At 43.8% G+C, this 26,918-nt stretch overlaps 1 protein-coding gene across 1 annotated transcript in view; it reads left to right on the top strand.

The window, feature by feature from the left end:
* The window catches only part of LOC308476336 (uncharacterized protein), a 34,375-nt gene extending 14,054 nt beyond the window's left edge, over positions 1 to 20,321 (top strand). Inside the window, exons 11-22 of the mRNA XM_081003879.1 lie at positions 2,942 to 2,966; positions 4,076 to 4,144; positions 6,403 to 6,631; positions 8,806 to 9,044; positions 11,275 to 11,423; positions 11,504 to 11,632; positions 12,464 to 12,625; positions 14,552 to 14,672; positions 16,347 to 16,477; positions 17,962 to 18,121; positions 19,181 to 19,284; positions 20,183 to 20,321. Coding sequence (XP_080860005.1) covers positions 2,942 to 2,966; positions 4,076 to 4,144; positions 6,403 to 6,631; positions 8,806 to 9,044; positions 11,275 to 11,423; positions 11,504 to 11,632; positions 12,464 to 12,625; positions 14,552 to 14,672; positions 16,347 to 16,477; positions 17,962 to 18,121; positions 19,181 to 19,284; positions 20,183 to 20,283 — 1,619 coding nt within the window. The 3' untranslated portion in view covers positions 20,284 to 20,321. The remainder of the gene's footprint in view (positions 1 to 2,941; positions 2,967 to 4,075; positions 4,145 to 6,402; positions 6,632 to 8,805; positions 9,045 to 11,274; positions 11,424 to 11,503; positions 11,633 to 12,463; positions 12,626 to 14,551; positions 14,673 to 16,346; positions 16,478 to 17,961; positions 18,122 to 19,180; positions 19,285 to 20,182) is intronic.
* Positions 20,322 to 26,918: the final 6,597 nt, after the last annotated feature.

The following is a 26,918-nucleotide window of genomic DNA, read 5'->3' as shown; positions in this document are numbered from 1 at the left end:
CAGTATATGTCCTGGGGTAAAGAAAGCTCAACAACTTTGGGGGTAATTCCTTTAAAAAGTTCAACAACCTCGGAGTAAACTTCAATCCTAAAAAAAGCTCAACTTTGGGGTAAAATGGTAAAAAAAAGTTCGACAACTTCAATCCTAAACTTCAGTCCTAAACAAATCTGGCCCTCTTTGAAAAAAAGTTTGGGCTGAAGAGCACTATGTGATCTTCAGGGTTGATTGCTCATACTGAAAAAGACAGCATGGTTAACTGGCACAAATTAATACATGGTCATCCCCACACACATAGTTTTCTTCTGCAGGGGCCTTCATGAATTGTGGGCTGAACTCTCCCTATTATCAAAGTAGTATTTAATATACCCATTTTCCACAGACCCAGAGGCCCTGGGAGAAGGGAGATGAACCAGTCATACAACACTCCCCAGTTTAGCTGCTCTATCTCACTGGGCGGCCAGAAGGAGCAATGGGGTACAAAGGATTGGTTTCCCCAAAGCGCACCATGGTTGTGTATGGTGCATGCCATTCAACCCGGGACAGCACTTGGTAATCCCAGGCGGCACATATTGAGCCATATGTGTGTGTGTGTTGAGATCCTGATAACTCTTTTTAAAAAAATTACCCGCCAAATCAATATGTGTATGTATATATATATATATGATTTGCATATGAAATTACTATAACAAACAACAACATCGTTTTGAAGTTCAGGGTAGAGGGACAAACATTTGACAGGGGAAAGCCGGAATATGAATTCACCTCTCAGGAATGGGGTATATTTCAAAAAGTGAAAATCTCCTCCCAAAATGAAGCTTTTAAGCTATTTGCAATGGAAATTTGCCCCCCAAAATCAACGCTTCCAGTATGGTCTGCCATACACCCAGGTTTTCCGCACATTTAAACCGATGTCCGAAAATTCCACCCGAACGCCATTTTTGGTGGACGAATCCCAGCTATGTCCGGGAGATTCCGATTGTATGGCAGCCCTAGAATAGGGCGGATCCAATTCAGATCTAGCAAAGCTCCCTTCGTACATAACCAGATTCAAATTGAGGTTCTCACTCTGCTTCCACCGTCTCAGGGCGGGGTGTGTGTTAAAAATTATTAGCTTAAAGAGGAAGGTAAGAGGTGACAGTGCTCTCACCCTGTCTGGAGAAGAAGAGGAGGAGGAGGAGGAGGAGGAGGAGGAGGAGGAGGAGGAGGAGGAGTTTGGATTTGATATCCCGCTTTATCACTACCCAAAGGAGTCTCAAAGTGGCTAACATTCTCCTTTCCCTTCCTCCCCCACAACAAACACTCTGTGAGGTGAGTGAGGCTGAGAGACCTCAGAGAAGTATGACTAGCCCAAGGTCACTCAGCAGCTGCATGTGGAGGAGCGGGGAAGCAAACCCGGTTCACCAGATTACGAGTCCACCGCTCTTAGCTACTATACCACAGTGGCTCTCCTGAGCGATCTTTTCTCAGCTGCAGATAACAAGCAGAACATAATTTGTAGCTGGATTGCATTGGAAAGGAAAGGGGGAAAGGAGAAGAGGAAACCGTGGGCAAATCATGAATTTCAGGTGTTCCAACTGAGCACTAAAAATTCACCCACACCCACAAAGGATTTCATATGTTTGACCAAACAGCCCAGGGTGGGGGGGAATGAAGACATTGCTCAGTTCCAGTCCAGCAATTCTTAAAATAATGGAAATGTGGGGCATAGGAGATGCTTACAGGGGACCATTTGAAGGTGGGCAAGGGAGGCCTCACATCTCCTATATCCACTAGATCTACTTTGCAAATGCTCTTCCAGGACCCTGATCTCCCAGTTAGGTTCATTTCCAGGCAGATTTGGAGACTGACTCAGCTTCTTAGAAAAGAACCTGCGGGCAGAGGGAGAGAATCAGAAGGAAGAACAGTGCGGAAGGGAATTTGGTAACGCAAATTGTGTCTTTCTGCATTTCAGTAGGAAGGCGATGTCACAACACGAAGCACTGATGTGTAATCTTATCTCGTTTACAAGCAGCAATTATGACATCGCTCCATGTCAGTAGTTTACATTCTTTCCAGTTTCCACTGTGGGATAAACATCAGTATGGAGTGCACACCTCCTCTTGAGGCTATGTGTTTTTCAACATGTGTCTGGCATGCCTCTTTGGTGACCTGAAACTAATGAAAAATTGCAAGAGCCTACCTTGAGAAGGGAAAAATAGAGAAGGAGTCTTCATGGAAGAGAAAGCTATCAATCGCTACAAGTCATGGTGGCTATGCTCTGCCTCTGTGGCTGGAGGCAGTAATGCTTCTCAGCACCAGTTGCAAGGGAACACAGTGCTGTTGTGCTCATTTTCTGCAACAAGCATCTGGTTGGCCGTTGTGAGAACAGGATGCTAGACTAGATGGACCATGGGCCTGATCTGGCAGGTTCTCCTTATGCTCTTATGCAAGAACCAGTGGAGAATGAAAGGTTGGCCAGGGTCAAGCCCAGAAACCCTAACAAAATATGATGTCACTGTAGCAAGAGCTAGGGGGAACAAGGGCTGCCATAGGATTAGGGAACACACACATATATTTCAGAGCACTTTTAGTCTGAAAATGTTCATGGGCAAACACAATGTTCTTATGCACTTAAAGGCCGGTATAATATGATATAATAAGACGTACATTTTGTAATGTTTTAGAGGGGCCTTTCCAACAAGAGGTCTGCAGGGTGGCAACATGGGAACGGGCATTTTAAGCTGTGGCTTTCCATTTGTGGAATGCTCTCCCTGAGGAAGCTCGCTTGGCGCCTTCATTGCATATCTTTAGGCATCAGGCAAAAATGTTTCTCTTCAACCAGCCATTGGGCTGATTAAAATTCTACGGCACTTTAAATGTGTCTCTGGGAGGGGAGTTATTGCTTTGTTTTGTTTTGTTACGTATTGTGTGTTTTCATTTTGCATTTTTATGTTGTTAACAGCCCTGTGGTCTTCGGACGAAGGCCGGTATACAAATTTAATAAATAAAACAAAACAAAAGTCACACCAAAGTGACTTTCTCATTGCACCGTCTTGATTCAAAATGGCACTGGGAATCCAAAGGGTGAGGAAGTCTGCCACCCCAACCTCAGGACACCTTGTGCTGAGTTTGGTAATGATATCTCAAGAGATGTCCAAAGCTATGGAGAACAAATGGAGAAACAAGTTCCCAAAATACGTTACTGCATATAAACAACAAGTCACATTCTGCTGATAAATTTGTGTTCTACTCCACGGGAACAGGATGGTGGTGAAGCAAGAAGCTTAAAACAGAGCACAGATGTTGCCTCACGGTGATGAAAGTTGCAGCAAGGGAATTTAGTAACAGGCAGTTTTGCAGACAATGGTGAACCTCCTCATCCTTTGGAGGTTCTGAGAACTTCATCTCCTCCTAGTACCTATAGGAGGCAGGGATGGGGAACGTATGGCCCACTAGAAGTTGTCGGCATTGCAAATGGTCTGGTCTGATGGGAGTTGTAGTCTAACATCAAGTGGTAGGTCTTCTGCATGGGGAAGATGGAGAAATGCCATTGGGTGACAGAAAAGGCGGGACTACTCAACAGCTACTTTGCCTTTGTCTTCACCCAAAAGAAAAGTGATGTCCAACCTGGTGATAACAGAATAAATGATGTAAGGAGGGAGCTGCAGCCCAAGATAGGAAAAGAGGTAGTAAGGGAACACCTAGCTACTTTCAATGAATTCAGATTTTCGAACTGATGGGTTCAAGTTGCAAGAATGCAAATTCCGACTAAAAATTCGGATAAACTTTCTGACAATCAGAGCTATTTAACAGTGGAACGATCTCCCTTGGGAAGGTGGTGGACTCTCCTTCCTTGGAGTTTTTGAAGCAGAGGTTGGACAGCCATCTGTCATGGGTGCTTGAGTTGAGATTCCTGCATTGCAGGGGGTTGGACTAGATGACCCTTGGGGTCCCTTCCACCTCTGAAATTCTATGATCATTTGGAGGGCCTCAGGTTCCCCATTCCTGATGTACAGGAACAGACAACCTCCTGCTGACAACAACTTGTTATGGAATATATGAGTTTTGAAACATGTTTTGCAAACTTACTCAACAGAGGAAATGTCAGCAATGTGTGGCTGATGGAGGATTTCCAGAAGATGAGTACCAGCTCCTGGAGTGGGAGGTGAGCTGGACAAATGTTTTCTCCTCCAAGGGGCACACTGGGGACACCTAGTTAGCTTCTGTGGGATTAGATGGATTTCTGGTCTAATCCAACATGTCTCCTATGTAAAATTAGCTACCTTTGTCATATTCCTTCCCTCCCTCTTTTGGTCTCAGACCACATACAGCCTGGGTGTGGAACAGCAGTCAGGGACCTTTTTCTTATGGTGCACAGGGATATTCTCAGGCGATAATCCTTTAAAGGACAAATAATAATAATAATAATAATAATAATAATAATAATAATAATTTATTATTTACACCCCGCCCATCTGGCTGGGTTTCCCCAGCCACTCTGGGCGGCTTCCAAAAAAACACTAAAATACAATAACCTATTAAACATTAAAAGCTTCCCTAAACAGGGCTGCCTTCAGATGTCTTCTAAAAGTTTGGTAGTTATTTTTCTCTTTGACATCTGGTGGGAGGGCGTTCCACAGGGCAGGCGCCACTACCGAGAAGGCCCTCTGCCTGCTTCCCTGTTACTTGGCTTCTCACAGCGAGGGAACTGCCAGAAGGCCCTCGGCACTGGACCTCAGTGTCCGGGCAGAACGATGGAGGTAGAGACGCTCCTTCAGGTATACTGGACCAAGGCCGTTTAGGGCTTTAAAGGTCAGCACCAACACTTTGAATTGTGTTCGGAAACGTACTGGGAGCCAGTGTAGGTCTTTCAAGACTGGTGTTATGTGGTCTCGGCGGCCGCTCCCAGTCCCCAGTCTAGCTGCCGCATTCTGAATTAGTTGTAGTTTCCGAGTCACCTTCAAAGGTAGCCCCACACAGTGCGCATTGCAGTAGTCCAAGCAAGAGATAACCAGAGCATGCACCACTCTGGTGAGACAGTCCGTGGGCAGATAAGGTCTCAGCCTGCGTACCAGATGGAGCTGATAAACAGCTGCCCTGGACACAGAATTGACCTGCGCCTCCATGGACAGCTGTGAGTCCAAAATGACTCCCAGGCTGCGCACCTGGTCCTTCAGGGGCACAGTTACCCCATTCAGGACCAGGGAGTGCTTCACACCCACCCGCTCCCTGTCCCCCAAAAACAGTACTTCTGTCTTGTCAGGATTCAACCTCAATCTGTTAGCCGCCATCCATCCGCCATCCATCCGCCTCCAGACACATGCTCACAGTGGATATGGTGCACGCCTCCTCTCTCTCTCTCTCTCTCTCTCTCTCTCTCTCTATCTCTATCTCTATCTCTATCTCTATCTCTTCTACCAGTCCCTTCCAACTGTTTTCCCTTTCCTTGCCACCTATAGGAAATTAAGCTGAACTGGGGCCCCAGGTTGACCACCTCTGGTGAACAGGATACATGGTAGGGCACAGGAACAAGCAATGGGTGAGGAAAAGCTGGGATGAAGACTCATTCTTGGGTGCTATGCTATTTTGTATTGGCTGGCCTTCAATACAAGGTGCAGGTTTTCGTGTGTGAGAGAGAGAGAAAATTGTTTCAGTAGTGAGTCTGCAGCAGAAATTCACCTTATTTTAGACACACATACTATCGTCTTCCCCGTATCAGCTTCACCAGAAACCTGTTTTTTCCTGGTTTGCTTCAGAAGACATTTGTGCAGAGCGCTGATTGGCCGGCCAGTCTGTCAATCATGAAACCACTTAACATTCTCACAGCGAGTCTGTATGCAATGCTGATTGTCTGACCTTTGTATCAGTCATGAGATCTGTACTCAAAGTAGCTCTTCAAGTGGGGGGAAAACATTTGCATTTATGGCAATGTCTAGCTTCAGGACAAAGAGGCTTACTTCATTGGTCGTTCTGTGGTTTTATTTTATGACTTTGATTTAAATTGGTCTTGTTTTAATTGTGACATTGGGGGGGGGCATTTAACGATGATGATGTAGGAACAGGAGGAGGAGAAAGTATGCTTAGATTGCTTATGGTTTAAAACAGCCACTCAAGAGTTGCAAAAACATTTCCTGTTTTACATCTTTATCCCAAGCATACCTTCTTGTTAGCAAGTGTCACAAAAGTTTGACGCAGTTCTTTCATTGCAAATATGCTTGCCAATATGGTGTCAGGCTGCTAAAGAAGCTCATCAGCATGTCGGTTGTTTTGTGTGTGTGTGTTGGGGTTTTTTTGGGGGGGGGGTTGCAGAACATCATTTATTAGCTGCAACAAAGGGTTACAAAATCAGGCTTTTTGAGTTTACTTGCATTGTGACACCCTCTAGTGAGCCTTATGTTTTCTGTTGCTAATCAGAGCATGATAAACTGTGAGTCAGTCCACAGCTGGCTTTAGGAAACCTAAAGCAGAAAGGAGCCTGAAAGTCAGAATTACTGCAAGAGCAGAACATACCATCGACCCTTCTCACAAAGCAAGACCACCCAGCTTTAAGATGACGAGTCTCCTGCTTGTCCTACTGTCGGTCACATTTTCGTACGGATTGCCCATTTTTTCAGGGAAGCAAAGTGAAGAACAAAAAAGACAGCTTGCACAGGTAACAAACGTGATCAGCCCCTGAGAAACTTGGAGGTCATAGCTAGTGCATGCCTTTCCGATTCTAATTCCAGGGCCCTTCCTGCAGAGGCAAGGCTTGAGCCTAAGGATACTTCTGGCAGGTCTTTTGGGGCAGGGGCTAAGACTTGTGTGGCTGATCAGGAACGGCAGTTCTTCTTAGGTAGCGTAGTGTCTAAGAAACGGAGCTGCGAATAAGGAGGTCGCTGCTTCAAACCTCACCTTTGTGATGAAGGTGGTCTGTAGCAAGCCACTATCACCCAATCTCACTCCCTACATCTGCAATACGACAATTATACTGGATTAATTTGTTGCAGAGTTGTTGTAAGAGATTGTACTGGAAGCACTGTGAGTCCTTGAAAGTGCTCAGCATTGTAATCTGTTGATGTTGATTTGAAGAAATTATTGAAGGACTTTCTTTACTTGCGCCTAAGTGCTGAAAGGTGATGCGTGGGCTGGTTCAAATGTCACCTGAGCCTCTTTAGCTAAATCTCTTAAGATAATATAATTAGAAATACTTGCGAGCACCAAATAGGCCTAGGGTTTGAAAATATGATGTGTAAAATATTGTGTTAAAGTTAAAAATGAAAAGAAAGTAAGATGTTAATTGACCAAGTAAATTTTATGGGGAAATAGTTTTGGAAAACTGTTACAATGATTTATATGGAAACTCAGCCAGGGGGATTCGAGGAAGTCACCTAACAATGTTAATAAAAGTGGAATTATTATAATCAGGATAAATGTTTGTTGGTTTGTTTGTTTTATTTTCTTTTTCCTATCCATTTGTTATAAATTTGGAAAATTAATTAAAAAAATTGGGGGAAAAACAACAAATGTCACCTGAGCCTCGTGATCTCGGTAGATCATGGAATCATTGAGTTGAAAGGGACCACAAGGGTCAACTAATCCAACCTCCTGCAATGAAGGAATTTTTCACGCGACGTGGGGTTCAAACCCGCAACCCTGATATTAAGAGTCTCATGCTCTACCAACTCAGCTATCCAGCCGACGATCAGTCCACTGTAATCTCCATCCTTCTTTTGCGCTAGATGATCATCTATACTACAACCACTTCTAAGTAGAGCCATTATTTTCACCCCCTCTCCTTTCCTTGTTCTTTCCCTTCTTTGTGGTTTTTGTTTGGGGACGATGAGGGCTAGATTCAACTTGAAGTGTCTGTGAATGTGAGTTGGAGTTATTATTTTGGTGCACACGTAAGTTCTTTGAACACCGTTCAAAAAATCAGTCTCACTTTCCAGATCACTACTGTGCTTTACTTTTGTTCTCCGTATTTCAAATTTTCTCAATGTTGCGCCTAGATTAAATGATTGGGGGGGGTAGGAATGCCTAAATAAAATGCAACTGGGGGGGTGGTTATTCTTGGCCTCAGGACCCTTTCTGGTATTATTGCTTACCCTGAGACTTTGGAGATAGGAAAGGTTAAAAATGAAATAGTTACTGTATATTAAATCCCCCCTTTTGGCAATCCTGCTCACTCACCTGCAAAGAATTCCTAGTCACCTATAGCGACCAGGCAGGTGATTGAATAAATGACTGATGTGAGCCATTAATCACTTTGCTGGTGTCTTCTGTCACCCACCCTCTGTGATCATGGAAAGACAGACTCCTCACCGTTCAGGCTATAACCATTTTTTGTACCCATTTGCAAGGCTAGTATAATAGACCAAAAACCAAACTTTTTTACATGATTTTTATTGTAGAGTTTTATGTACCATTGCTGTAAACCACTTTGATTTTTTTAAAAAAATAAATGAAATGAAATATATAAATATGTTTATAAATAATAAATGGATCCTAAACAGCCATGTGGTCATTGTTGGTTTTATGCTGTATTTTTTCTTAACATTAGCAGTACAGAAATTTTTTCCAGTTAAATAAATGATATACACTCATGGTTCTTAATAATAATAATAATAATAATAATAATAATACTGTAAAATCAGCAGAGGTGATCAAATAATAACTGGAGAGGATTTCATTTATTTATTTAATATTCCTAAGAAATTGTTATTTGTTCCTTGGAAAATGCAAAACTCTTCATATTCTAAAGCAGAAATCACAACAGGTGGTGGTGCTTGTTTTTAGAAGGCCTTTTCCCAATCCTGTAGCAAATTTACTATTATCTCTTTTTATCAGGAATATCTAAATCAGTTTTATGAGCAGGAAAATGAACCACAACAACGAGGCTGGAAAAGCAATAAATCTTCCTTTGTGGAGAAAATCCAACAAATGCAAGATTTTTTTGGACTGAACGTAACTGGAATGATAGACACTGACACCGTGAAAGTGATGGAGCAACCCAGATGTGGCGTACCTGATATTGGACAGTACGTCCTGGCCCTTCCTGGGTGGGAGAAAACCAAGCTTACGTACAGGTAACAAACAATTTTGGGTGGCAGCTAGGATGAATCATGGGAGGTGTGGGAGATTCCTTATTCCGAATGGTAACACGCACATCTAGGATGGATCAAGACCAGGCATCCCCAAACTTGGCCCTCCAGCTGTTTTTGGACTACAACTCACATCATCCCTAGATAACAGGACCAGTGGTCAGGGATGATGGGAATTGTAGTCCCAAAATATCCGGAGGGCCGAGTTTGGGGGTGCCTGATCTAGACACATCAAAAAAACGTGATTCAGTTAAACGCGTTGTAAACTTCATACAGGGAAATCCCATTGGTGAAAGACGGGACTCCACAGCGCCATCTGGTGTCATGGTGTTATAATACATATAAAGGGCTTTATCTTACGAATGTAGCTGAGCCCAGAGTAAAGAGCAATAGCCAAAGGAATATGGGGAGTTGATTTATACTGAGTCAGACCATCAACCCATCTAGTTCAAAATCATCCACACTGGCTGGCAGTGGCTTTCCTGGTTTCCAGGGCCACATCTACACTTGTGGTTTAGAACGTTAAAAGTGTGTTATTAAAATGGGACACCAGAGGGTGCTGCAGAGCAGCGAGCCACCGGCAAAGGGAAACTGCATTAAACGTTATAAGAATGTTATGTCTACAGTCCTATATGGAGATGTTGGGGATTGAACCTGTGAATTTTGTATGCAAGGCAAATGCTCTACCACTGAGCCACAGCCCTTACCCGGCCTGTGTATTTAAGATGCCCTTCAGTGCCCTACTTAAACTGCTTTGGAATGGTTTTTAGACAAGTTGTCCTTAGACTTGCTTTCCATGACCATTGCTTCCATAGTGGAATCAACCCAGGAGAAGGGCTCAGTTTCAGTGGATTTTGACATGCTAACCTGGTCTTGTGAATACACCTGCATAGACTAATTAACTACCTGTCCCTATGCATGTTCCTTCTGCTGAATTCAATGAGTTTTACTCTCCAGTAAGTGTGTTTACGAAGCAGGGCTGGCCCAAGACATTTTGGTATCTGAGACAAACTACAAAAGGGCTCTCCTTCCTCCCCACCAGGGAAGAAGGGGTGAGTGGAGATCCACAATGGCAACAAGGATGGAACAAAGAGCCAGTGTGGTGTAGTGGTTAAGAGCGATAGACTCGTAATCTGGGGAACCGGGTTCGTGTCTCTGCTCTTCTACATGCAGCTGCTGGGTGACCGTGGGCCAGTCACACTTCTTTGAAGTCTCTCAGCCCCACTCACCTCACAGAGTGTTTGTTGTGAGGGAGGAAGGGAAAGCAGAACGTTAGCTGCTTTGAGACTCCTTCAGGTAGTGATAAAGCGGGATATCAAATCCAAACTCTTCTCTTCTTCTTCTATCTTGAGATCTGCTGCCCTGTGGTTGCCTGACTCTGCCTCCTGGTGGGCCAGCCCTGTTACAAATCTAAAATCCTAAGCACACAACTGCTTGGGTAGCCTAGGGCTTGCTGATTGGAAGGTCGGAGGTTCAAATCCCCGCGACGGGGTGAGCTCCCATTGCTCGGTCCCAGCTCCTGCCAACCTAGCAGTTCGAAAGCACGTCAAAGTGCAAGTAGATAAATAGGTACCACTCCGGTGGGAAGGTAAATGGCGTTTCCATGCGCTGCTCTGGTTTTGCCAGTAGCGGCTTAGTCATGCTGGCCACATGACTCAGAAAAACTGTCTGCGGACAAACGTCGGCTCCCTCGGCCAGTAAAGCAAGATGAGCACCGCAACCCCAGAGTTGTTCGCAACTGGACTTAACTGTCAGGGATCCTTTACCTTTTTTTTAAAAAAAAGCATAAGATTGATTAGTAAGACTGCAATAATTAAACACATTTACTTGCGTATGTGGACTTTCATCTGATTAAAAATGCATAGGAACAGACAGTTAATCCTGCTGGCTGCATCAGGACGTAGTCAACAGAAAGCTGGAACATGTACAAAACCAGTTAATTGCAACAAAATGTTGGGGGGGGGTGATGGAGATCAGCTTAAATTCATCACATTCGATTCAACAACAACAACAACAACAACAAGTCATGTGAATTGGGCCCATATTCTGGAACTGATCAAAAGTGAAATCTGGCAGAAATCAAAAGCTGCTTGGCAACTTCTCCAGCCTATCTCTGAACTTAATTAAAATCTTCAGTTCTTAAAAGCTCATTGTGGATTGTGACAGCAACGATAAAGATGAGGGTGAAACCATTTCTTGCATTTTACTCCTTTAGGATTGTGAATTACACCCCTGATATGAAACAAGCTGATGTGGACACATCGATCCAAAAGGCATTTGAAATTTGGAGTGCAGTGACTCCTCTGACTTTCAGCAGGATTTACGAAGAGACAGCAGACTTCTATATTGTGTTTGTAACTGGAGGTAGTATATGAGATTCGTTGAACTCTTTCCATAGCTATAGCAGTACATGAATAATGACTCCTCCCTATGCTTTCGATCAGCACATGGCAACTGTCCTCGGCGTTTTGACGGTCCTCTGGGAGTCCTCGGTCATGCATTCCCCCCCAGCGACCCCTTCCGTGGAAATGTCCACTTGGATGACGATGAAAATTGGACTGCCAGCTTAGTCCGTAAGTTGAACAAGGGTCCCTTGCAGAAATGATGGCTCCACGTAGGGTTGATTGGAGTGAGGTGGGGAACCTCAGGTCTAGAGGCCCAGTGTAGCCTTCCATGCCTCTCTGCCTGTACCACAGGGGTCTTTCTTCAATCCTTGAGAGAAAACATAAAGTGAAACTTAAATGAGAAAAATGGAAATTTTGTTGGGCAGCCAAGCACACCCGTCGAATAGGAACCTTTAGAATTTTCATTCCCTCCTTAGTTCAGGTTAAAGGTTATAAAAGGTAAAGGTAAAGGGACCCCTGACCATTAGGTCCAGTTGTGGCCGACTCTGGGATTGCGGCGCTCATCTCGCTTTATTGGCCGAGGGAGCCGGCGTACAGCTTCCGGGTAATGTGGCCAGCATGACAAAGCCGCTTCTGGCGAACCAGAGCAGTGCACGGAAAAGCCGTTTACCTTCCCGCCGGAGCAGTACCTATTTATCTACTTGCACTTTGAGGTGCTTTCGAACTGCTAGGTTGGCAGGAGCAGGGACCGAGCAACGGGAGCTCACCCCGTTGCAGGGATTCGAACCGCCGACCTTCTGATCGGCAAGTCCTAGGCTCTGTGGTTTAACCCACAGTGCCACCCGCGTCCCTGTTAAAGGTTATACTGGAATGCAAATCCATAGCAAGTTATGGTATGCATTATAAATACATTTTAAATATTTACTATTTTCTCCATCTTCATCCAAGTAATCGTGGACACACTTACTTGAGAGTAAGACCCATGAAATTCAGCGGGAGTCAGAACACACGTCAGGCTGCACATGTAACTTGTCTTTGCACACTTGTTTTGTCATTTAGAATTCAACCTGATGCTTGTTGCTACTCATGAGATTGGCCACGCCCTTGGCCTTGCACATTCTGGCGACCCAAGAGCACTGATGTTCCCCAATTACAAACTCATGGAGCCCATCGATTTCCCACTCACCCAAGATGATATTGATGGCATTCAGGCCATCTATGGTAAGACAAGAGAAGATGTCCGAAACATGTGCAAAACAAGAGCAAAAAATCAACATCTCTAAAGTCAGAATGTATGCTTAGAATCCTAAGTTGTGTGTACAAATGTGTTTTCTCCAGTGAGTTGAAAAGGACAGTCGTGTGTGTGTGTGTATTTGTATGTATGTGCTTGTGTGTTGGTGTACACACAAACACACAAACTTCCACTCAGGCCCATGCAGAGGGGAGGACAGATGGGTGCACTTGCCCAGGTCTTGGAAGAAGAAGAAGAGTTTGGACTTGATATCCCGCTTTATCACTACCCAAAGGAGTCTCAAAGTAGCTAACATTCTCCTTTCCCTTCCTCCCCCACAACAAACACTCTGTGAGGTGAGTGAGGCTGAGAGACTTCAAAGAAGTGTGACTAGCCCAAGGTCACTCAGCAGCTGCATGTGGAGGAGTGGGGATGCGAACCCGGTTCACCAGATTATGGGTCTACCGCTCTTAACCACTACACCACGCTGGCTCCCTGCTTTAGCTCTTGGAGGGCTCAACAATCCGGGGCACCCTCCCAGGGGCCTGCCGGATTTATGCTGTCATGTCAAGAACAAGACTCCCACCCTGGGCCTCATATAAGCTCTGCGCAGGCTGCTTCCACTATTGGAAGAAAACTTGTGGGTTAAGGTGGATGGCTTCTGCAGTCGCTCTAGTAGCAAGTAGCCTGTTTGAGCCAAATGGTCAGGGGCAGACTCTTTCAAATTTTAGCGGCACCCTGTGCAAGGCCAGAATTAAGTGCCCCTGCCTCCCATTCTTCTCAATTCACTATGCCATGGTTGTGGTGTCCTGTGGCATCCCCTAGGCTCAGAGCCCAGTGTGGCAGAACTGGCCACAATGCCCTAAATCTGCATCTGTAAATGGTGCAATGCCAACTTGCAATGTGAGGCTGAGTCACATGGCCACATGCACACGGTAACTTTACAGCACAGTTCGAACAGTCTCCGTCAGGAGGTTGTGGACTCTCCTTTTGTGGAGATTTTTAAGCAGAGGTTGGATGGTCATCTGTCATGGATGCTTTAGCTGAGATTTCTGTATCACAGGTGGTTGGGCCCTTGGGGTCCCTTCCATCTCTATGGTTCTATGAAGCACATTCTTTCCCTCAGAGAATTCTGGGTGCGGAAGTTTGTTAAGGGTTCCTGGGAATCGCAACTCTCTGAGGTATAAACTACAGCACCCAGAATTCTTTGAGCTAGAAAATGTCCTTTAAAGTATGTGTGTAGCCTATGAATTATTTGAAGAGCAACTGTAATCAACAAATTACGCTAGTAGGACTACAAGAAGTTTTGTAAGGAGAAATATATGAAGTGTTACAAAGTTGAAAAAGCTAGAGATATTGGTTATGAGTTTGAAATGTAATAGGGAAGATAAGAAATGCATACTGAGAGATTAGATTGGAAAATTTCCAGACAGGATTGATGGAAGTCAAAAATTTGAATAAGATGTAAAAGTATGTTTAATTACGGTTGAAAATGATATGTTAATAAAAGTAATAAAAATTATATATATATATATATATATATATATATATATATATATATAATTAAGTATGCGCGTAGCCGCAATCCATCTGAGAGGAGGAGCTGCTGGTGGTCCAGCATGTGAGCTTGAAACACCTTGTGCAAAACCTCAAATTCTGTTGGTCACGATGCTGCAACTGTACAGCCTCCTGCACTTATTTGCCTGCTTGAGAGGTGATAGGATAAGCCCAACTTCAAATCCCCATGACGAAGCTCCCTGGAGAGCCTCAGGCCAGGTACAATCTCTCAGCATAACCTACTTCGCAGGGTTGTTGCACAGATAAAATGAAGGAGGACCACATCTATTACCTTGAACTTTGGGGAGGAGAGGTAAGTATTGTCAGCAAGGGGTTGAAATGCTCCTCCTTATTTTTAGGACCTTCACGAAATCCACCCAAAAAGCCAGTGAAGCCATCAATCCCTAAGGCTTGTGATCCGAAAATGACGTTTGATGCCGTCACCACGATGCGAAGAGAAATCATTTTCCTACGGGGCAGGTAAGTACAAGCACCATTAGTATCTGTTTAAAAACTGAAGTTTGCATTTGCCCCATGGCCTGAATATGCAGACAAGTGTATGGATGGACAGCTGTAGAGATCCTTTTTTTTCCAATTTTAAAAATTGATTTTTCACATTTATCACAGAAAGAAAAGATAACACAACGAAACACACAACAAAGAAAAACACACTACAACAAACACAAAAAGAGATAATTTCCTCCAATACCTAATTCTCATTCCATTGTCAGCTGACTTCCTCAAATCCCCTCTAACTGAATTTCCTTATATCTCCAAAATAGCAGTTCTCCAAATTCATATTTCTAATATTTTAACTCCTTTCATTTACTAACCTCTTCTCCTTTATTAATATTCTAATCCTTAAAATTTACTACCACTTATTCTTATTCTACCCCTAAGCCTATTTATTACTTCCAAGAATTTTCTAATTATCTTATATCACAATATTTAGCTAAATAGTCTTTAAATTTATTCCAGTCCTCTTGTATCTCCTCTTCTTTCTGGTCACGGATTCCTCCAGTCAGGTCGGCCAGCTCCAAAAACTCCATCATCTTTATCTGCCATTCTTCTATTGTTGGTATTTCTTGTGATTTCCAGTTTTTGGCTAATAAAAGTCTTGCCACTGTGGTGGCATGCAAAAACAATCTAACATCTTTTTTGGGTAGTTCCAATCCTATTATTCCAAGTAGAAAGACCTCTGGTTTCTTAATAAATGTATTTTTCAACATTTTTTTCAACTCATTATAAATCTTTTCCCAGAGGTCTTTCACCTTGGGACACGTCCACCACATATGATAAAAAGTACCTTCTTTTTCTTTACATTTCCAACCTGTAGAGATTCTTCTAATTAATTAAAATCAGCATTATAGAAATGCATGCAATTATGTTGAATGGAGTATGTGCGTATGAAGAAAAAGCATTTATAAATGACACACACACACCCGGAAGATGCAACCCAGCAGGAACCTTGTCCGTGAGGGATGAGCTGATAATCTCACGGCAACTATGTCCCCGAGTGCTTTACTTTTCCTTTTAGGAGTAAGTTGTATCCATTCATTCATAAGAGCTGAGTGGGGACTAGACCTCCTCCTTGCCCTTGATGAGCCCAATCCTATCTTGGTCACACTAGAGCATGGACTTGGGAGAGGAAGCTGACAGCTAAACTTGACAGCTACTTAGGATTCACAGAACGCATTTTTGGTGTCTCAAAGGCTTCATGTGGTAGCTGGACTTGCTGAAATAGTTGATAATTCCATGTCCCCCACCCAACCTCAAAGGACCGGATTCAAAGCGCTGGCACACATTCTAGACTGGACTGTAGGAAAAGGTGCAATGATGCAACACTCCATTGCTAAGAGGGATCCTTAAAAAGCCAATCTAGGAGCCAGCCAGATGGGCTGCAGAAGCACCAAACATCTGTGTTGTCCTCCTCACTAAGAAATTATTATTATTATTATTATTATTATTATTATTATTATTATGAATAATAATAGTCCAGTAGCACCTTAGAGACCAAATAAGTTTGTTCTAGGTATAAGCATGCACACGAAAGCTTATACCTAGAACAAACTTGGCTGGTCTCTAAGGTGCTACTGGACTATTTTTTAATTTATTATTTACAAGACAAACACAAAATAATCCTATTCATTTCAGGCACCTCTGGAGAGTGTATCCCAGTCATTCAGAAGTTGATTTTGAATCGATTTCTACCTTTTGGCCTTCTTTACCATCTAACATCCAAGCTGCTTATGAAAATATGAAAGATCAGCTCCTCTTTTTTAAAGGTAAGCCACCCTGAAATTATCCTTATTTGTCTTGTTGAAAGTAGTTTCAGCAACTGACATTCAGAAGCCTCCAAGGTGTTGGCCACTGTTTCCCACAATGGCCAGTCAGATGCCTATGGGAGATCTGCACCAACAGGGTGCAGGGCATGTGGGCAATATCCCTTTCCTTACTTGTGATGCCCATTTGGACACATGCTGCCCTTGAACTTGGGAGTGGTATACAGCCATTGATTGGGAGAACTATTCTGCTCTGGACTGTAGCTGTAGCTAAGCAGCAAAGCATCTGTTTAGTGTGCAGAAGATTCCAGCTTCAACCTCCATCATCTCCAGGTTGAGTTGGGAAAGGATTTTCTGTCGGAATCTCCACTTGGCCAAGCTGATAAAGCTCATCTTCCGGCCGAGTCCTTCAGAATCACCCTCTGACGAATAATTAATGACCTGAGACTTTGATAAGGCCTCAGGCACGTTCCCCCATTCAGCAGAGTTTCCAAAGCAGCAGAAGTGATGAGGTTTAGGGCTACATGCTATGCTTTATTACTAAGCTACGCGGAGAGCATAGAAAAATACATCCTCTCCCTGTGAGAGCAGAGAGCAACTGAACAAAGGAACAAAGGAACAGAGAAACCAGTACGTCACATCCGTCTCCCTTCTCCCGTGAGACTTCCAATAGCCTGGACTGTCTCTGGAATGTAAACAGAGCCTTGTGACTCTAAGCAGCTGCTCAGTGGCAAACAGAAAATAACATTTTCTGCCTGAAACCTAGAGAGTTATGCCAGTCTCTCTTATTTTCACAGTAGCAGGACCACCTAATCAAGGAGGAAAGCAAGAGGTGGAGGTTTTATTCTCCTATGCCCCCTCCGTCCATCTTATTAGCAATGTGATTGGTAGGATTCTGGGGCAGGGAGTTCTCCTGAGGTCTCCTGCTCTTTTTTGGAGATGACAAGCAGGGACTTTGCTAGGTAGGTCAGAAAAGGACTGTGAGCTTTGCATATGCTCATTTTAATGCATCATTGGAAAATTAAGATGGCAAGTGGCTGAGGTCTCCCTAGTGTATGCCCAACACTCAATATATAAAGATCCAGATCCAGTACAAAACATCTGAGGTTGGGAGAGGAAGTACCCAGCTGGCGAGTTGGGAAGGGGAAGCTGGGAATCTCTCTACAGGCTGGATTTTGATCCAAGCTGGAGAAGAATTCTGGGCCTTGTAAATCTCAATTTTCATTTTGAGATGGGCTTTCCCAGCTCCCATGTACTGTAAGTTCTCCAGGCCTTGCTCAGGAGAACTTTGCTTTTTCCTCAGCAGACCAACTGGTGTGTACGACATCCCCAGGAAAAAGAGATAGAATAAGCCTTGCTCTCTAGAAGGTGTAAACCTTCTGGAACTGATTTACACTGTTTTGCAATGAGGACATTGACATCTATGTGAGCTTTGTTAAATGAAACCAGAAACTCTTTCACACAACATTTTCCACCTGTTCGAACAGATAATCGCTTCTGGGTCTTTAGCGGATTACAGATGCAGCCTGGCTACCCGCAAACCATTGACCATTTGGGCTTCCCACAACGCATTAAGAAAATTGATGCAGCTGCTTTGGATAAAAATACTGGGAAAACCTATTTCTTCGTTGGGAACAAGTACTGGAGGTAAGATCTCTGGGGAATGTATTTTGCAACAGTGCTTGGACTGATGTTGCATTGGGCTATCACAGGGAATGTTCTCCAAAGTCCTAATAGAGGATGTTGTTGTTTAGTCTTTTTGTCATGTCCGACTCTTCGTGATTCCATAGACCAGAGCACGCCAGGCACTCCTGTCTTCCACTGCCTCCCGCAGTTTGTTCAGACTCATGCTGGTAGCTTCGAGAACACTGTCCAACCATCTCATCCTCTGTCGTCCCCTTCTCCTTGTGCCCTCCATCTTTCCCAACATCAGGGTCTTTTCCAGGGAGTCTTCTCTTCTCATGAGGTGGCCAAAGTACTGGAGCCTCAGCTTCACGATCTGTCCTTCCAGTGAGCACTCAGGGCTGATTTCCTTCAGAATGGAGAGGTTTGATCTTCTTGCAGTCCATGGGACTCTCAAGAGTCTCCTCCAGCACCATAATTCAAAAGCATCAATTCTTTGGTGGTCAGCCTTCTTTATGGTCCAGCTCTCACTTCCATACATCACTGCTGGGAAAACCATAGCTTTAACTATACGGACCTTTGTTGGCAAGGTGATGTCTCTGCTTTTTAAGATGCTGTCTAGGTTTGTCATTGCTTTTCTCCCCTTCATGGATCACTGCCTTGCCGTGGCGAAGGGGCTTGAATAACTCATAGAAGCTATGAGCTATGCTGTGCAGGGCCATCCAAGATGGACAGGTCATAGTGGAGAGTTTTGACCAAACGTGATCCACCTGGAGTAGGAACCGGCAAGCCACTCCAGTATCCCTGCCAAGAAAACTCCATGGACAAAGACAACAGGCATATAATAGAGGATAGTTCAGAATATATCAGTGATCTCACCTGTTTTCTGCGCTTGTGCTAAGAAGAGTTTTAGGAAAGGGGAGTGGGGGAAAATAGCAGCCAAATCAGAAATGATAAAAACGCTATATCTTTACATACTACATGCCTTTCGTTCAATTTTTTTAGGATGATGTGCTGAACTCACCTTGGTAAGGTTCCCTGCCTGATGTGAACGAACTCATTTTATCAAATTGTCTTCTTCAGATATGATGAAAACAATCGATCCATGGACAAGGGCTACCCGAGAAAAATAAGAGAAGATTTTCCTGCAATTGGCGAGAAGGTTGATGCTGCCTTTCAGCACAATGGTAAGGGGACTTTTCTGCATAACTTAACACAGGTTCGTGCATAGAATCATGGAGCTGGTTGATAATTTCATTGGGAGAGAGAGACCTCATAGGAGCCTGGCTGCTTCTCTGTAGTGACATTCACGTCATCAGGAAAAAGCTAATGATACTGGGTTTGCTGATTCTGACAGTTGGTGGCATCAAAGCCCATCAGCCTTGAACGTTTTCAGACACCTTCATGGGATAATTGCATCGCAAACATCATCACGCAGTGGAGAGGAAACCTGATTTGCTAAATCCATCAACCTTCTCCAGTACAGTGGTACCTCGGGTTACATAGACTTCAGGTTACATACGCTTCAGGTTACAGACTCCGCTAACCCAGAAATAGTACCTCAGGTTAAGAACTTTGCTTCAGGATGAGAACAGAAATTGTGCTTTGGTGGCACACGGCAGCGGGAGGCCCCATTAGCTAAAGTGGTGCTTCAGGTTAAGAATAGTTTCAGGTTAAGAACAGACCTCCGGAACGAATTAAGTACTTAACCCGAAGTACTACTGTACTGGGAAATTCTGAAGACAAACAAAGGCTGGATCTAGAAACATCAAGAAAAGAAAATGCATTGTAAACTTTAGTATGGGAAATAACGTTGGTGAAAGCCAGGACTCCACAGCGCCATCTGGTGTCCCAGTGTTATAACACATATAAAGCGCTTTTTCTTTACTAATGTAGCTGAGTCCACAGTTACAGCCACAGGAGCAATTTGCAAGGAGTTCAAAATTCTATTTCCTTGCATTTAAAACCCCACCTTTCTTCAGTCATGGTCCCCAAAAGTGTTTTGGAACATTGCCTCTGCTGTCTTGACACCAACCCTCCTTAATATAAATCTGCTATAATAATACAATCTCCGTTTGGTTCTAGGATCCTTCTATTTGTTCCGTGGGTCGAAGCAGTGGCAGTTCAATCTGAATGCGAAAAGAGTGATTTGCGTCATGAACAGCAACAGCTGGTTTAGCTGTTAGCATTTTAAAAATCCATTTCCTATAAGGGAAGAAAACATTAACATTTCTGCCAGGACATCAAGAGTCGAGTACATCCAGAACTATGCAATCTTGAATTCTGTCTTCAAAACAAAATGCCTTTTTCAACAGTCTGTATTTAATCGCTATACATATAAAACAGTGGCAAGACTTTAACTGCCTTTTTATTACTGCGCTAATGTATCTTCCTGAGATGTCCTGTGCAATCCTTTACATATCAGCACAGGAGTAAACCCCATTGATTTCAATGAGACTTCCTTTAAGATCAGTGTGTTTAGGCTTGCAACTTTCATGTGTTTACATTCTGAATGGGCTTGCAATAAAACCGGTTCACTGTTACAGTCTACGTTTAATGTTTTTTGAATAAGAGGAAATCTAAAATACTAAATTCTGAGGGGGGGGTTTAAAAAAATGAAAAGCGATTTTTGAAACTGCTCTGACATATTACACAACTTTTCAGATAAAGCACAGAATCCTTGCATTGCATAATGAGAAATGCAACTGTTCAAAGGGAAGAAAGGAAAGGTTATAGGAAATTAGAAGTTGGGGCAGCTTTCGGTCATAAGTGATTCAGTTTGTACTGGGAAAGTTTAGCAGAGAAGACACACAAGGGAAAGATGAAAAGACAGTTCAGAACAAACGCTGCGTATGTATCTGAAATGCGCATGGTGTAGAACGATCCTCTAATCGCTTTCATATGCTTCAAGGAACAATTTTCAGGGGCTTATGGCTGGATCAGATGAACAAGGGTGCCTTTATCATCAAGTTTCACTAAGGCAAGTACACCCATTCACACTTATTGCCTGTGGATCAGTGGCTGCCACAAGCAGAAGCCATCCTAAGTGGCAGATATTGGAAAGCAGTGAGGTGTTTTCATACATTAGGAAACTTTCAACACCTGAAAATGGGTTACTATAGTGAAAATTATCTAATCCCCATGGTAAACCAAACATCGTGTGGTTAACAGCTGTGCGTTGTGCAACAGTTTGGAACAAGGTCCCAACCCAGCTAAACTTGCAGCAACTCATGGGAACATAGGGATGCTGCCTTATCCCTACTTAGTCCACTGGTCCCTCTATCTACTTGGAGATGGCTGGGATTGAACCTGGGACCTTGTGCATCCAAAGCAAGGACTCTGCCACTGAGCTATGGCCCTTCCCTTCCTCAGTCCTGCCCATGTCTACCCAGAACCAATCCCCGTTGAGTTCAATGGGGTATGGGATTAGAGCCTTATTCCCCCTGGAACTAATGGAACAAAACTTAGCTTTCCTGCATCATTCCTATGTTAGATTGGCCCCGAGAGGTTCTCAAAGGAGCTTACAAAAGACTCCCAGGCTAAAACTGCACTCAAATCAGGAGCAGAAGCTGCATGGTGTCCATATGGAACTGGGATTCTTCAGGCGCCTACCAAAGTCTTTTGAGTCAGCTGGATCTCGCTCAGCCTGCAATGGATCTGCCTTGCTGGCAATTGATGGTTGCCAATCAACACATCCCTCTGGGGTCCTCTGAGGCAAGGGAATAAGGCTAAGCAGCTGGATCCTGCTCAGCCCCTGATGGAAGCAGCTTCTGTTGCTGACAGCTGGCAGGTAACAATTCATCTGGAGTAAGGGAGTGTGGCTGAGCAGCTGGATCTCATTCATCCCCATAGTGTCATCATTCCCAGTTAAGTAGCTGTGGCTGCATTTGTTCATTTATCCTTCCATCTATTGTTTTCATCATTGTCTGTAAGCTCCTCGAGGGAAGAACCTCTGCTCTTTTGCCGGTGTATTTCTGAAAATGTGCTGGGTAATAATAAATCATAAAATAAGTTTCAAAGGCACTTTGTCGTAACCGATTGTAGCTGGGTTGGGACTGGTAGTTATAAGGAAGCTACAAGTGATGAGGAATGGTTGGAGGAGCTTGGGAAAGAGGAGACTGGGAGAAGATACAATAGCCATCTTCAAATATCTCAATAGAAGATGGAGCAAGCTTGTTTTCTTCTGCTTCAGAGAGGTTAGAGCTCAAACCAATGGCTTCAAGTTACAAGAAAGGTGATTCTGACTTAACTTCAGGAAGAACTTTCTGGTGGTAAGAGCTGCTCCACAGTGGAATGGTCTCCCTCAGGAGGTTGTCGACTCACCTTCCTTAGAGGTTTTTAAGCAAAGGTTGGGTGGCTATTTGTCCAGCACTGAGGGCCTTCTGGTGGTTCCCTCACTGCAAGAAGCCAAGTTACAGGGAACCAGGCAGAGGGCCTCTCAGTAGTGGCACCTGCCCTGTGGAACACCCTCCCACCAGACGTCAAAGAGAACAACAACTACCAGACTTTTAGAAGACATCTGAAGGCAGTCCTGTTTAGGGAAGCTTTTAATGTTTGATGCATTACTGTATTTTAATATTTTGTTGGAAGCCACCCAGAATGGCTGGGGAAGCCCAGCCAGATGGGCGGGATATAAATAAATTATTATTATTATTATTATTATTATTATTATTATTATTATTATTAAAAAAAATGAAGATCATGGCCACTGGTCCCATCACCTCCTGGCAAATAGAAGGGGAAGAAATGGAGGCAGTGAGAGATTTTGCTTTCTTGGGCTCCATGATCACTGCAGCTGGTGACAGCAGTCACGAAATTAAAAGACGCCTGCTCCTTGGGAGAAAGGCGATGGCAAACCTACACAGCATCTTAAAAAGCAGAGACATCACCTTACCAACAAAGGTCCGTATAGTTGAAGCCATGGTCTTCCCAGTAGTGATGTATGGAAGTGAGAGCTGGACCATAAAGAAGGCTGATCGCCGAAGAATTGATGCTTTTGAGTTATGGTGCTGGAGGAGACTCTTGAGAGTCCTATGGACTGCAAGAAGATCAAACCTCTCTATTCTGAAGGAAATCAGCCCTGAGTGCTCACTGGAAGGACAGATGGTGAAGCTGAGGCTCCAATACTTTGGCCACCTCATGAGAAGAGAAGATTCCCTGGAAAGACCCTGATGTTGGGAAAGATGGAGGGCACAAGGAGAAGGGGACAACAGAGGACGAGATGGTTGGATAGTGTTCTCGAAGCTACAAACGTGAGTCTGACCAGACTGCGGGAGGCAGTGGAAGACAGGAGTGCCTGGCGTGTGCTGGTCCATGGGGTCACGAAGAGCTGGACACAACTAAACGACTAAACAACAAACAACAAATGTTGGGGAAAGGTGTGTTTCGTTTGCTTTGTTTGCTTGCTTGCAGAAACAGAGGCAACCCAGCTACTTTGGAGGTTGGGGGTTCCATGATCCATCTTGACACACCTTGTTAATGGTACGATCCAACTCAGGAACATGAGAGCCAACCCTGATTCACCACACTGTTCAAGATAACATGCCGAGCTGATGCATACCCTCCAACATTTCTCCGATGAAAATAGGGCCATTCCATTCCATAATGATCATTTTACTATTTATGCCCCACACATCTTATTGGGTTGCTACAGCCACTCTGAGCAGCTTCCAACATATACCGAAACATAATAAAACATTAAACATTTTTTTTTAAAAAAAAAACTTCACTATACAGGTTTGCCTTCGGACGGCTCGAGGATTGGATAACTCCATACCCTCCAACATTTATCCAGTGAAAATGGGACATCCTAAGGAAAAGTGGGACATTCTGGGATCAAATAAGAAACCAGGACGGCTTCTCCAAATCAGGGACATCCCTGGAAAATAGGGACACTTGGAGGGTCTGCTGATGCACACTCCTAATTCTCACTGAATGGCCCTGTCCAGTGAACTTCATAACTAAGAGAGAAAAGGTGCTTCCAAAACAGTGAAGAGTTGCAGCAGGTGGAATTTCAGAAGGTGCAAATGGCCATATCACAACAATGGGGGTGGGGGGAGTCAGTTCTCATGCTTTTCATAGCTGGGCTCTTTGGGGGGGGGGGAAGGATGCAATATCAACAACAAAAACAGCATAAAGATTATTAATGGAGAGTACAGATGGGATGCGGGAGGTAGCACTGTAGGTTAAATGACAGAGCCTAGCACTTGCCAATCAGAAGGTCAGCAGTTCAAATCCCCACGACGGGGTGAGCTCCTGTTGCTTGGTCCCTGCTCCTGCCAACCTAGCAGTTCAAAAGCACCTCAAAGTGCAAGTAGATAAATAGGTACCACTCCGGTGGGAAGGTAAACAGCGTTTCCGTGCGCTGCTCTGGTTCGCCAGAAGCGGCTTAGTCATGCTGGCCACATGACCCGGAAGCTGTACACTGGCTCCCTCGGCCAATAAAGCAAGATGAGCGCCGCAACCCCAGAGTCGGCCACGACTGGACCTAATGGTCAGGGGTCCCTTTACCTTTACCTTTTACAGTTGCTCTGCCTCCCTTTACATTTAGCCTTCCTAGCTGAATGGATGACAAAACTGAAGAAAGTTGCAAAAAAGTAAGCTATACCAGTGATAAAGTCTTCCAGGCATTGTTCAACTCCAATTGTCATCAGCCCTAGCTAGCATTCCCAGTATCCAGGAATTTTTGGAAACCAACAGCTTCTGGAAAGCACTAGATTCCCTATCCATCATCTACATGACTAGGGAAAATATTTAACTGCTGCTGCATCCGTTACACGTAGTGTGTTGTTTTCAGTGATGCTGATCACTGGATCAGTGTTTTTGGCTTTTTTAATGAGTAAATAAAATAAACTGTTAAAAGCACAGGAAACCTGTGTAACAAATGCCTTTATTGGTCTTGATGGAAAGCCACGTTCTTTTTTTGACATAAATGCCTGACTAGACAATCCCTGCAAAAATATACCATGCAAAAATATTAGAAGGGGATGGTGTCATTGCTAAGCATTTTAGCATGCAAAAGAATAAACAGGTTGGTTTTCAGAAAGCACCATGGACATCGTCAGTGCCAACAAGAATTTCCTCCAGCTCTGTGTGTTATATGAAGATCTTCCTCTGCCACCTAGTGGACTTGTTTGTTCCAAAATTCTTTCATCATTTGGCCAGTCTAAGCCACTGAAATGTGTTCCGTGCAGAAGCAGGAAGTCGATACTTCTGAATCTCCCCTTTCTTGACCTTTGATTCTTAAAGCCTGCACTCTGTGGTCAGAAAAAAGAATGCAGTCTGAGTGTATTTGCAAATATATAATTTTGCTAATGCATTCTGACTGCAAATGTTGAAGTAGGGTTGATCGGACATGTTGTTGCATGGGAATAGAAACAAACAAACAAAAAATCATAGAACTGTAAAACTGTCCAACCCCCTGCAATGAATAAGAACATTGTATTATGACTTTGTCTTCTTCAGATTTCTTGCCCATCCTTCTCCATAAGGTCCCAAGGTGAATAATAATCATTTACTTTTATTTATTTTGTTTTTTAAAAAAAGACTTGCCCACTGCAATTTCATTAAAAAAGGATCAAATCGGTTTACAACTATTATATCTGTACAATAAAAACCACATAACAATTTAAAATCACATGTTATCAAACAACTATTACAGATGTTTTCTTATGTGGAAAAGTCCATGTCAAGGGAAATGAAGGTACAGGATCAGCATTCTCTTTAAGTAAACATGCCAACAGGGGGGGGGAAAGAGAAGAGATAGCAAAAATCCAACACTGTAATTAAGTTATGGGAATGAGGTTCTCTGCTGTGAATGTTTTCATGTCAAGTGCTTTTAAGGGAACATAGGCAAGTTTTTTCTTTATTTTGCAAAATAAAGAACTTTTTGCACATTCAAGAGCAAGTGGCCAAACAGATGGCATATCCCTCCCCCATCTTTCCCCCCTCTGTGCTGAGAATGGGCATTATTTAAATCTCTTGTTCCTGCTGTGCATATAGTTTCATGGAGGACTATGTAATCCTTGGGTCAGCCCCCAGGTCTGGGGTCAGTGTCTAGAACAGCCTTTCTCAATCTTAGGTCCCCAGATGTTGTTGGACTACAACTCCCATCATCCCTAGCTAGTAGGACCATTGGTCAGGGATGATGGGAATTGTCATCCAACATCTGGGAACCCAAGGCTGAGAAAGGTTGGTCTAGCCAGCCTTTCTCAACCTGTGGGTCCCCAGATGTTGTTGAACTACAACTCCTATCACCCCTAGCTAGCAAGGCCAGAGCTCAGGGATGATGGGAGTTGTAGTCCAACAACATCTGGGGACCCATAGGTTGAGAATCGCTGGTCTAGAGGGCATTCTTTTATATTAATTTCTGGCTCAAGCCCCACCCAAGAAACTTCAGACTCCAATATGAATGTCAGAGGAGCAGCCTTCCCTCAGAGCACACACATACCTTAAGCTATGTGCATGCAATGAGTTTATTCAGCTAACAAGCAACAGGTGCTCAACAAGAGATTAGCTCAATAGGGAACAGTACAAAAACATATTTGAGTCCCCCAAGGCCCAGCTGTGCCAAAACAACCAAAATGGTCAAAGGCCTGGAAACGATGCCTTATGAGGAACGGCTAAGGGAGCTGGGCATGTTTAGCCTGGAGAAGAGGAGGTTAAGGGGTGATATGATAGCCATGTTCAAATATATAAAAAGATGTCACATAGAGGAGGGAGAAAGGTTGTTTTCTGCTGCTCCAGAGAAGCGGACACGGAGCAATGGATCCAAACTACAAGAAAGAAGATTCCACCTAAACATTAGGAAGAACTTCCTGAC

Source organism: Podarcis pityusensis, assembly GCF_964106645.2.
Source record: "Podarcis pityusensis genome assembly, chromosome: 4".
NCBI lineage: Eukaryota > Metazoa > Chordata > Lepidosauria > Squamata > Lacertidae > Podarcis > Podarcis pityusensis.
Note: the sequence above shows the minus strand (reverse complement) of the source record. Positions and strands in the feature narration are given on the sequence as shown.